Raw genomic sequence first — 12,267 nt, forward strand, 5'->3', positions numbered from 1 at the left:
TTACTGATTTTGATCATATTTGTGTAATACTGGATCCAAGTTTAAAAATAACTGTTTTAAAAATGGTTAAAAGCATTTTGTAAGCATATTTGGACTTAGCCAAGATATTTATGTACGCTACAGTCGGACACTCCATCAAGATGCAATGTTTTTGGCCTTTAGTCATTTCTGAATATTCAACTAGACCAGAGATAATATAATAATCAGAAAGGACATCGATCAGGCGCTCAACTCACCTGTGCATGACAGCTACCTGAACTGCTGAGGCTCACCTTGTACAATGGCCTTCCCGAAAATAATCATCCATCGTTGATGAGCAGTGGGAAAATTAAAGGGTTGTAACCAGAAAGTACACAGGTGTTTTGTTCATTATTTTTTTAATTAGAACAACATTTGTTTCATTTTAGATGTTGTGGTTTTCTCATCATGAATTACTTGAAAATCTCAGTTCTCCTGCATGGTCTTCATGATCCAGTCCAGGTAGTTAGCGACTCTGGTGTAGACTCCATATGATCCCTGCTGTCCACAGCGAGCCCCCCAGCTGACAATCCCTGCAGCCCAAAACCGTCCATTGTCCTTCAGGGCATAGGCGCTTCCACCATCCCCACCACAGGAGTCCTTCCCTCCTTCAGGAAGTCCAGCACAAATCATGTTGTCTGTCAGGATTTGTCCTCCGCCCCGTTTCTGCTGAGACGTAGTAAATGAATCACTGCATGTCTCCTGGTCCACCACAGGGAGGTGAACATACTTCAACTGTTTTGGTGAACGGCCCTTCTCTTGTGTAACGCCAAAGCCTGACACCAGTCTGAAAAAGACAGAGAAGACAAAGTGATGGTGAACGCAGAAGTAAAAAGAAAATCAGTCTTCTGTCTCGAAGCTGGACAATATTCACATGTTGACTCAACAAGGGAAAAAAAGCAAATTGAGGAGCAGAAAAATTATGAATTACAAAAGAAGAAATTGTGAAATTTAACATGACAGTTGTTTCCTTACCCCATCGTGCCAGTGACATATGTGGCATTCTGCGCTGGTAAACATATGGGCATTACTGATGAGCTGAATGTGATCGGGTCTTGCAGTTTGATTAAGGCAATGTCGTTGTTGAAGGTTACGGGGTTGTTGTAATCAGGGTGAATGTGGACTGAGGCAGCATAAACAGGAGAAACCATCAAGCTCTGAACATCGGTTTGTCCCATATAAATCTGCAAATCAACAAGATATGTAGGAATTAGAATGTCTCTCTCTGTGTAAAAAATATGTTGAGTATGGGCATGCAGGTAACACCTATGGTGGCCCACTTACTATAGTGTTGTTTGATGCTGGGTTTGTAGCTTGTGAATGATACATATGAGCTGCGGTCATAATCCAGCGGTCTGCGATCACCATGCCTCCTCCACTTGCGTAACTTTCTTTCAGTAGCACTTGCCAGGGAAGGGTATCGTCTGGAGCATCGTTGCCTCCAATGATCCTCTGATACACAGAGAGGTGTTGTGTTGGCTGGCCACAAACTGGATGTGATGCAGATGTACACAAACACAATGAAGTTTCACACAAATACAGACTTTATGTTCCAATTGCATCACAGGATTTTATTTTGGCAACAGGTACCTGGTATGCATGTAGGAGTGACAACACTGTCGTGGCTGGATTTCCATTTTCCATCTGCTCCGCAGGTGAATTCAGCTGTAGAGCACAGAACAAGATATATTTCAATACCAAGCCATATCAAAAATGTAAAGATTCATGTGCTCACATGTGCATTAGTAGTGATATTTTTCTGGCATGATGTATGTGAAAATCTCACCGTTTGCATCCTCAGGGAGGGAATAAAACGGCTCATTACAGCGGTACTGAACAACAGAGCGGTACTGGTTCTGGAATTCAGACAGGTAGGTCATCCCTCCATTCAGCAGAGGTTCAGGTTTTCCACAGTCAATCACTGCAGAACAACATAACAGGGACATGTTTATATTTTTCAAATGAGACAGTTTTGAATTGCTGTAATTGTTTTGTTTGTCACAAAATAATTTCCACCATTCTCCCCCTTTGGGCATTTGACCTGTGGGACGCTAATTACAACCAAATGATAATCACAATTTTTACATTTCTGTTGTAAAACTGTTACAATTAACCAACAGAAGAGTTACCAAACAAATATTCCACAAAGAGACAGAATCTGTCTTTCCATCTCTCACTGTGTGTTCTCTATACACTCTGATACAGAGGAGGGAGGTGACCATAAAAGCTTTACCTGTTGACTTATAGGTGGCAGTGAAGCCGATATGCTGTTGGACTTCTGAGGTGGAGTTACTTGTCTGGAATATGAGAGTCAGTTTGTTGCCAGGAGAACGGATCGGCTCTTTGCCTGGGTGATCAGTGGAATTTTCCTGGCCGCAAAACGTCCACAGGATCTTTTGATCATAGACGACCTGAAAAATATAAAACTAAATAAAAACACATGATGAGGCACTCCCTGACTAGTTCTGTTTCATGTGAGTTCAAGCAAGACTTTGTAACTTCTATCCACTAACTACAACAGACATTAATGTTGCTAATGGAACATTGACACAGAAGGAGAAGAGTTTTAAAGTCAACAACATGACTCAGTAACAGCGACGTTGGCGTTGGTCAAGTCGGAAATTGTCTGGTGTTAAGACCATAATGTCTAAATATATGTGTGTGATGTGCCTGGGATGGTGGTGGGGGTTTGCACTTAAACATTAAATATGTAACTTCGGCTACCAGGGGTCTCTCAATCAAAACAATAACAAAAGACCTATAATTTGATGACACCATGAAACAGCGTAGGCTCATGGGAGTTGTTGTCTTCGCTACCATTGCCGATGAAAATCAACCTGACGTGACTCAAATCATGTTCCCAGATTAGGTAATGTGTTAAAGCAGAGGTCTTCAACAGAGGGTCCGCGACCCCTAGGGGGTCCGCGGAGGTACTGCAGGGGGGTCGCGAAATTTTTGGTTGATTAGACCAATTTTATTTTATTTTATTTTATTTTTTCACAAATTTAAATGTCCTTAAATACACATTAACATGAATCCAACATATTGTAGCAAACGGATAAATGGAGGCAGAAGACGTTATCTTTCAGTCAGCAATGCACACATATATATATAGGAGGGGGTCCCTGCTCCATCTCTCCATCAGTTTGGGGGTCCTTGGCCTGAAAAACGTTGAAGACCCCTGTGTTAAAGTCTTATTCACGTTACACAGTAAACGGTCAAATAAAACCATGATTTGTTACAAGAGACCAATACACATTGTGGATGGAAAAAACTGATGACTGGCTAACTGGCTAACTGTGTGTTTTTCGTTCTGCATACGTCATTTGCCACCGGAAGCAGAGACGAGCAAAGCCACGGGTCAAGTTGGTATGACGCAATTAAAAGGCGATCAAAATAAAATGTCCTGTTACCTTGAATAAAATTTGTGATGTCTCTGGGTTTGAATGTTGTTTTGGATAATGTGAGCACATAAGTCAACAAAATAGAAAACATACGTCTAGTTGTTTTTAGACATTTTAATGAGGAGTATTAAAAGAATAATAGTAGAATTGTGTTTTGTTTCTAATATTGTCGAGTTTTTAAAACATAAAATGAGAGAAAAAGAGCATTTGTGGATCAGGAGCAGGATGTAATGGTCAAGTCATGAGTCCGAGTCCAAACCTTAATGGATAAATATAGTCAAAGTCCAACCCGAGTCCTGAACACACAGGTCTAAATAGGCTGTTTGAGTTCAAATAAACTTGCATCTCTACCGTCTGTTATGCTAAATTAAACTAAAAAACACAAACAAATTCAAACACAAATCTGTTACATTGGAACGCTCATCTGTTATCGGTGTCAGCTACTACGTCAGCCTCAGCTTTGAGAGCAAAGCAATACTTTTAATATTGAAGTTCAAGATCAATGTTTTTTTATATTACCGAGTCAAATGACCTTTTCTATTGCTATTTGTATTACATGTGGCCGTTCACATGTAGGATTTAATTTTGTCTTATTCTTCAGTCCAATTCAATCCCTCCATTTGTGCCAATCATCAATTCTCTATTCATATTGAAGTAATGAATATTAGACTAAGTTCTGGGTTTAGCACATCAAGATGAAAACACGGATATTGTTCAAAATACACAGTAATTATATGTTAAAATATGGTTCTGACTGTAAGAGAGTCCTGAGAGCAGCCAGCGGAAGGTTTGATGTCCAGGTGTGTTATGGACAGCTGGATCTGGGAGCCTTCAGGTCCAAACAGGTTCCACTCACTCTTCAGACCGGTTGGGTAGGGCTGGGGATACAGGGGGGACTGGATCTCTCCATACATTACAGAATCAGAGTAGGGCAGCAACCAGCACTCACACACAGACACAGACACAAACACAAACCTGCAGAGATCCATGAACAGAGAAAGTTGGAACTAAGGTGTGAGCCCAAAGTTGATGTAAACAGGAAAAGAACAATCAGAGACACAATCATTTGTTAACGTTTGGAAGATTTAGTTTTGACTTGACTGTACGGGGCTCGAGATAATTCAGTCGACTTTAAAAACAATTTGTATGGAAGACAATGTATATTAAACTGCATATAATATGAAGCTCCATTCTTAGCAGGGTCATAGCATTTTATAATTCAATTCAAACTTACCAAATGACAGAGTATGTCCAACCCATTTCTGGAGGAAGTAGATACAGTTTGCGTGTGGTTTACTCTTCTGAGAGGATTGAGTCAAGTTCCAATGGATCCGGTCGTTTTGTACTGAACATTGAACTCCCAGTAGGTGTTTTTGTTTATCTTGGCAAATGTGACTTGTAGGAGGAAAGTGTGGGCGCCATCAGTGACTCAGAATTACCTTGGATGTACACGTATGAAGCCAGACTCATTCACACACTACACTTAAAACCTCAGCTTTTCACGTAGAAAACCTTTTACCAGCACACTTACTAAATTAAACAAAAAAAATTGATATGCTCATATACACAACTGAAAATGTCAAAACTAGGGAAAACTTTGGTAGACACACACTGATGAAATATATTTCATTGAAAAAGCTTCATGAAATTGCTTCAATCAATTTAGGAAGTTTTGAAAAGATCCAAAAGTAGAGATATGAACTAATCTTTCCACCAAAATTACTACCTTGTATTTAGTGGACCAACTTAAACAAAGGATTGTTAGAAGAATAGTAGTTGGTGCTGTATTTTTAGATATGTGTAAAGCAGCCAATACAGTCAGTCATAATGTTTTAATGGAAAAATCTCTAAATAAAATTTGTCATCTAAGAAACGGGAACTATTTATCTAATAGGATGCAATGTGTTAACTTTATGATGCATTTTTCAGTACAATAAAGTGTTCAATAGGTGTTCCACAGGGATCAATGTTGGGTTGGCTATCATTTAATCTATATATTATTGATTTTCCAGAGTTAGCATTTGCCGAGCTAACAATTGTTTTGGAGAGGATGAGACATTGGCTCAATCTTTCCTGTCTCAGTACAAATGTAAATAATCATCTGTCGTTGATGACCAGTGGGAAAATTAAAGGGTTGTTAAGAGAAAGTAAAAAGGGGTTTTATTTTTTTATTTAGAACAAAATTTGTTGTCTTTTTTATTTTGTTCAATTTTAGATGTTATAATTTTTTTCATCATGAATAACTTGAAAATTTCAGTTCTCCTGCATGGTCTTCGTGATCCAGTCCAGGTAGTTAGCGACTCTGGTGTAGACTCCATATGATCCCTGCCGTCCACAGCCAGTCCCCCAGCTGACAATCCCTGCAGCCCAAAACCGTCCATTGTCCTTCAGGGCATAGGCGCTTCCAGCATCACCACTACAGGAGTCCTTCCCTCCTTCAGGAAGTCCAGCACAAACCATGTTGTCTGTCAGGATTTGTCCTCCGCCCCGTTTCTCCTGAGACGTAGTAAATGAATCTCTGCATGTCTCCTGGTCCACCACAGGGAGGTGAACGTACTTCAACTGTTTTGGGCTCAAATGGCCCCAGTCTCGTGTAACGCCAAAGCCTGACACCAGTCTGAAAAAGACAGAGAAGACACAGTGATGGTAAACTCAGAAGTAAAGAGAAAATCAGTTTTCTGTCTCGAAGCTGGACAATATTCACATGTTGACTCAACAAGGGGAAAAAAAGCAAATTGAGGAGCAGAAAAATGATGAATTACAAAAGAATAAATTGTGAAATTTAACATGACAGTTGTTTCCTTACCCCATCGTTCCAGTGACATATGTGGCATTCTGCGCTGGTAAACATATGGGCATTACTGATGAGTTGAATGTGATCGGGTCTTGCAGTTTGATTAAGGCAATGTCGTTGTTGAAGGTTACGGGGTTGTTGTAATCAGGGTGAATGTGGACTGAGGCAGCATAAACAGGAGAAACCATCAAGCTCTGAACATCGGTTTGTCCCATATAAATCTGCAAATCAACAAGATATGTAGGAATTAGAATGTCTCTCTCTGTGTAAAAAATATGTTGAGTATGGGCATGCAGGTAACACCTATGGTGGCCCACTTACCTGTACAGTGTCGTTTGATACTGGGTTTGTAGCTTGTCTTGCAATATGAGCTGCGGTCATAATCCAGCGGTCTGCGATCACCATGCCTCCTTCAACTGCGTTATTTACTTTGAGTTGTACTTGCCAGGGGATGGTATCTTCTGGAGCATCGTTGCCTCCAATGATCCTCTGATACACAGAGAGGTGTTGTGTTGGCTGGCCACAAACTGGATGTGATGCAGATGTACACAAACACAATGAAGTTTCACACAAATACAGACTTTATGTTCCAATTGCATCACAGGATTTTATTTTGGCAACAGGTACCTGGTATGCATGTAGGAGCGACAACACTGTCGTGGCTGGATTTCCATTTTCCATCTGCTCCGCAGGTGAATTCAGCTGTAGAGCCCAGAACAAGATATATTTCAAAACCAAGCATATCACATTCTTGATCCAGGAGAAGGCTTGAGCACTGAAACAATGGGCACCGCTGGATTTCCATTTTCCATCTGCTGTGCAGAAGAATAGAGCTGTAGAGCACAGAACAAGATATATTTCAAAACCAAGCCATTTCAAAAATGTAAAGATTCATGTGCTCACATGTGCATTAGTAGTGATACTTTTCTGGCATGATGTATGTGAAAATCTCACCGTTTGCATCCTCAGGGAGGGAATAATACGGTTCATTACAGCGGTACTGAACAATAGAGAAGAATTTGTTCTGGAATTCAGACAGGTAGGTCATCCCTCCATTCAGCAGAGGTTCAGGTTTTCCACAGTCAATCACTGCAGAACAACATAACAGGGACCTTTTTATATTTTTCAAATGAGATATGTTTTGAATTGCTGTAATTGTTTTATTTGTCACAAAATAATTTCCAACAATCTCCACCTTTGGGCATTTGACCTGTGGGACGCTAATGACAACCAAATGATAATCACAATTTTTACATATCTGTTGTAAAACTGTTACAGTTAACCAACAGAAGAGTTAGCAAACAAATATTCCACAAAGAGACAGAATCTGTCTTTCCATCTCTCACTGTGTGTTCTCTATACACTCTGATACAGAGGAGGGAGGTGACCATAAAAGCTTTACCTGTTGACCAATAGGCAGCAGAGAAGCCGATATGCTGTTGGACTTCTGAGGTGGAGTTACTTGTCTGGAATATGAGAGTCAGTTTGCTGCCAGGAGAACGGATCGGCTCTTTGCCTGGGTGATCAGTGGAATTTTCCTGGCCGCAAAACGTCCACAGGATCTTTTGATCATAGACGACCTGAAAGATATAAAACAAAATAAAAACACATGATGAGGCACTCCCTGATTAGTTCTGTTTCATGTGAGTTCAAGCAAGACTTTGTAAATTCTATCCAATAACTACAACAGACATTAATGTTTGCAGCTAATGGAACATTGACACAGAAGGAGAAGAGTTTTAAAGTTAACAACATGACTCAGTAACAGCGACGTTGGCGTTGGTCAAGTCGGAAATTGTCTGGTGTTAAGACCATAATGTCTAAATATATGTGTGTGATGTGCCTGGGATGGTGGTGGGGGTTTGCACTTAAACATTAAATATGTAACTTCGGCTACCAGGGGTCTCTCAATCAAAACAATAACAAAAGACCTAGTTTGATGACACCATGAAACAGCGTAGGCTCATGGGAGTTGTTGTCTTCACTACCATTGCTGATGAAAATCAACCTGACGTGACTCAAATCATGTTCCCAGATGAGGTAATGTGTTAATGTCTTATTCACGTTACGCAGTAAATGGTCAAATAAAACCATGGTCCATTACAAGAGACCAATACACATAGTGGATGGAAAAAACAGCTAATTGGCTAACTGGCTAACTGGCTAGCTGTGTGTTTTTCATTCTGCATACGTCATTTGCCACCGGAAGCAGAGACGAGCAAAGCCACGGGTCAATTTGGTATGACGCAATTAAAAGGCGACCAAAATAAAATGTCCTGTTACCTTGAATAAAATTTGTGATGTCTCTGGGTTTGAACGTTGTTGGAAACATTTTGGATAATGTGAGCACATAAGTCAACAAAATAGAAAACATACGTCTAGTTGTTTTTAGACATTTTAATGAGGAGTATTAAAAGAATAGTAGTAGAATTGTGTTTTGTTTCTTCTTTCAAAAGTTATATAATATTGTCGAGTTTTTAAAACATAAAATGAGAGAAAAAGAGCATTTGTGGATCAGGAGCAGATGTAATGGTCAAGTCATGAGTCCGAGTCCAAACCTTGATGCATGAATAGAGTCAAAGTCCAACCCGAGTCCTGAACACACAAGTCTAAATAGGCTGTTTGAGTTCCAATAAACTTGCATCTCTACTGTCTTTTTTGCTAAATTAAACTAAAAAACACAAACAAATTCAAACACAAATCTGTTACATTGGAATGCTCATCTGTTATCGGTGTCAGCTACTATGTCAGCCTCAGCTTTGAGAGCAAAGCAATACTTTTAACATTGAAGTTCAAGATCAATGTTTTTTTATATTAACGAATCAAATGACCTTTTCTATTGCTATTTGTATTACATGGGGGCATTCATGTGTCGGATTTAATTTTGCCTTATTTTTCAGTCCAATTCAATACCTCCATTTGTGCCAATGATCAATTCTCTATTCATATTGAAGTAAAGAATATTAGACTAAGTTCTGGGTTTAGCACATCAAGATGAAAACACGGATATTGTTCCAAATACACAGTAATTATATGTTAAAATATGGTTCTGACTGTAAGAGAGTCCTGAGAGCAGCCAGCGGAAGGTTTGATGTCCAGGTGTGTTATGGACAGCTGGATCTGGGAGCCATCAGGTCCCCACAGGTTCCACTCACTCTTCAGACCGGTTGGGTAGGGCTGGGGATACAGGGGGGACTGGACCTCTCCATGCATTATAGAATCAGTGTAGGGCAGCAACCAGCACTCACACACAGACACAGACACAAACACAAACCTGCAGAGATTCGTGAACAGAGAAAGTTGGAACTAAGGTGTGAGCCCAAAGTTGATGTAAACAGGAAAAGAACAATCAGAGACACAATCATTTGTTAACGTTTGGAAGATTTAGTTTTGACTTGGCTGTACGGGGCTCGAGATAATTCAGTCGACTTTAAAAACAATTTGTGTGGAAGACAATGTATATTAAACTGCATATAATATGAAGCTCCATTCTTAGCAGGTTCATAGCATTTCATGATTCAATTTAGAAATCAGTTTAAAAAATATTCAAACTTACCGAATGACAGAGTATGTCCAACCCATGTCTGGAGGAAGTAGATACAGTTTGCGTGTGGTTTACTGTTCTGAGAGGATTGAGTCAAGTTCCAATGGATCCGGTCGTTTTGTACTGAACATTGAACTCCCAGTAGGTGTTTTTGTTTATCTTGGCAAATGTGACTTGTAGGAGGAAAGTGTGGGCGCCATCAGTGACTCAGAATTACCTTGGATGTACACGTATGAAGCCAGACTCATTCACACACTACACTTAAAACCTCAGCTTTTCACGTAGAAAATCTTTTACCAGCACACCCACACAATTAAACAAAATGCTCATATACACAACTAAAAATGTCAAAACTAGGGAAAACTTTGGTAGACACACACTGATGAAATATATTTCATTGAAAAAGCTTCATGAAATTTCTTCAATCAATTTAGGAAGTTTTACCTTGTTACCTCTACTACCTTGCATTTAGTGGACCAACTTAAACGAAGGATTGTTAGAAGAATAGTAGTTGGTGCTGTATTTTTAGATATGTGTAAAGCAGCCAATACAGTCAGTCATAATGTTTTAATGGAAAAATCTCTAAATATAATTTCTCATCTAGGAAACGGGACTTATTTATCTAATAGGATGCAATGTGTTATCTGTATGATGCATTTTCAGTACAATGAAGTACAAAATTGGTGTTCCACAGGGATCAATGTTGGGTTGCCTATCATTTAGTCTATATCAGGGGTCGGCAACCTAAGGCAATGATGGCACGCGGCGCCATAATCATTGGCACACTTGTTAAAGAAATGTTCAGAGGTTTTGCCGTCACGCAGCCTGTATTATTTAGCTTGATTGATGTTAACACCTCCCAGCCACTAGGTGCCAGTAATGCGCCATAGGCTCGATGCCAATCGCCATTAAAGAAGAAGAAGAAGAAGAAGCAGCAGCCTCCCATCCGGCGCTGCTCGCCTTCTCCCACATGAATCTCCGTGAAGCCGTTCAGGTGTATTGGTGATGTCATGCCCACTAGCTAAAAAAACGAAGACACGGGCATTTCAGAAGACTATGGCTTTGTTTTTCATAAGGAGCCGGCTGTGTGCACGTTATGTTTTGAAAATGTTGTGTGCCGAACGTCCAGTGTGAAGCGCCACTTTGAAACATGGCACGAAAGAAGTTTCAAAGATCAGGCAGACAAGGGAGAATCAGTCAAACATGCAGTGTCCAGGTATGAGAAGCCAACTCTCTCAAAGTCTTTGAATCAAGCTTTTGCAATTCTGAATATGAGTGTGGTTGGTGGGGTTAATGACAAACTTATTATTGCAATCATAATGAGATAAACATGTTTCTTTAAAGTGTTGTTCTATATATAGCCAATATGGATGGAATAAAATGACATGTCTGTTGGAAATATTAATGTGGTTCAATAATAAGACTTAAAGGGGACATAGCATGCAAATTCCACTTTGTTAGTGCTTCTACAGGTTAATGTGGGTATCTGGCATGTCTACCAACCCAAAAACTCTGGAAAAAAACACTTGCGCGTTTTGTTATGGTTCCTCTCAGTCAGAAACATCATGCTTGAGTGACTCGAATGAGCTTCCTGTGTATTGTGTCATAACAATACACTGGAAGTCTCCCTACATGGCCTTGGCCCAACCCCACCTCATCCCCCCCGCCCCCCCACACTCGTTACGCCGGGTTTACACCGGACGCAGCGAGGCTGCGAGGCAGCGCAGCGCCGTTCCCAAGCACGCAGCCGCCTGGCTGTTCACACGCAATTCTCCGCGCTGGTCAGCCCGCGATTCACTCACATGTGGCATTTGTCTGGATCGTTGGGACTGGGAGGCTGCAGCAGTTGCTCGGGAGCGACCGCTCGCTCTCCCGTGCGTGAGCTGGAATTTGTGTCAACGCCACACAGCAGCAGTGTGGAAGACTTCCGCAGTGTTCAGCACTACTGTAACACTGGCACAAACACACAGAGCCCCACACTCGTTACGCCGTTCTCAAGCGCGCAGCCGCCTGGCTGTTCACATGGGACGTGCATTTCTCCGCGCTGGTCAGCCCCATAGACTGTATATATAAGGTCAGCCCGCGATTCTGCTTTCTCCGCTTGTTGTTATAGCCGTTGAATGTCGGGGTTCGGGGGTAAATGATGGTCTTCATAGCCAATTTTACAACCTCCTAATCCTTATATTCTAATCAAATGTGAAAGGATAGACATAGTTACTGATTTGGATCATATGTGTGTAATACTGGATCCAAGTTTAAAAATAACTGTTTTAAAAATGGTTAAAAGCATTTTGTAAGCGCATTTGGACTTAGCCAAGATATTTACGTACGCTACAGTCGGACACTCCATCAAGATGCAATGTTTTTGGCCTTTAGTCATTTCTGAATATTCAACTAGACCAGAGATAATATAATAATCAGAAAGGACATCGATCAGGTGCTCAACTCACCTGTGCATGACAGCTACCTGAACTGCTGAGGCTCACCTTGTACAATGGCCTTCCCGA

The 12,267-nt window shown here is 40.7% G+C and overlaps 2 protein-coding genes across 2 annotated transcripts; both read right to left on the reverse strand.

The window, feature by feature from the left end:
* Nucleotides 1-360: 360 nt before the first annotated feature.
* Nucleotides 361-4,870, reverse strand: LOC124852289 (complement C1s subcomponent-like). The gene is made up of 8 exons (XM_047341029.1): nt 4,657-4,870; nt 4,178-4,397; nt 2,252-2,429; nt 1,805-1,939; nt 1,609-1,683; nt 1,303-1,508; nt 994-1,202; nt 361-805 (listed from the first exon to the last, which is right to left on the reverse strand). Exons 1-8 carry the CDS (start codon nt 4,680-4,682, stop codon nt 445-447), a joined length of 1,410 nt encoding a protein of 469 aa, XP_047196985.1. The 5' UTR covers nt 4,683-4,870; the 3' UTR covers nt 361-444.
* Nucleotides 4,871-5,561: 691 nt separating this feature from the next.
* On the reverse strand, nt 5,562-9,865 carry LOC118113200 (complement C1r subcomponent-like). Its single transcript, XM_047341028.1, has 8 exons — nt 9,773-9,865; nt 9,271-9,490; nt 7,619-7,796; nt 7,171-7,305; nt 6,844-6,918; nt 6,538-6,743; nt 6,229-6,437; nt 5,562-6,039 (listed from the first exon to the last, which is right to left on the reverse strand). The coding sequence occupies exons 1-8, from the start codon at nt 9,796-9,798 to the stop codon at nt 5,676-5,678; spliced, it is 1,413 nt and encodes a 470-aa protein (XP_047196984.1). The 5' UTR covers nt 9,799-9,865; the 3' UTR covers nt 5,562-5,675.
* Between the last annotated feature and the right edge of the window lie 2,402 nt (nt 9,866-12,267).

The sequence above is a fragment of the Hippoglossus stenolepis genome, chromosome 8, assembly GCF_022539355.2.
Source record: "Hippoglossus stenolepis isolate QCI-W04-F060 chromosome 8, HSTE1.2, whole genome shotgun sequence".
NCBI classification, from domain to species: Eukaryota; Metazoa; Chordata; class Actinopteri; order Pleuronectiformes; family Pleuronectidae; genus Hippoglossus; species Hippoglossus stenolepis.

Coding starts and splice junctions, on each gene's coding strand:
- LOC124852289 (XM_047341029.1), bottom strand. CDS start 4,682: ATGGGTTGGACATACTCTGTCATTTG. Junction 4,398..4,656: donor TGGACATACTCTGTCATTTG/GTAAGTTTGAAT, acceptor GGATCTCTGCAG/GTTTGTGTTTGTGTCTGTGT. Junction 806..993: donor TATGTCACTGGCACGATGGG/GTAAGGAAACAA, acceptor TGTCTTTTTCAG/ACTGGTGTCAGGCTTTGGCG.
- LOC118113200 (XM_047341028.1), bottom strand. CDS start 9,798: ATGGGTTGGACATACTCTGTCATTCG. Junction 7,306..7,618: donor TGCTGCCTATTGGTCAACAG/GTAAAGCTTTTA, acceptor GTTGTTCTGCAG/TGATTGACTGTGGAAAACCT. Junction 6,744..6,843: donor CGCTCCTACATGCATACCAG/GTACCTGTTGCC, acceptor CATCACATCCAG/TTTGTGGCCAGCCAACACAA.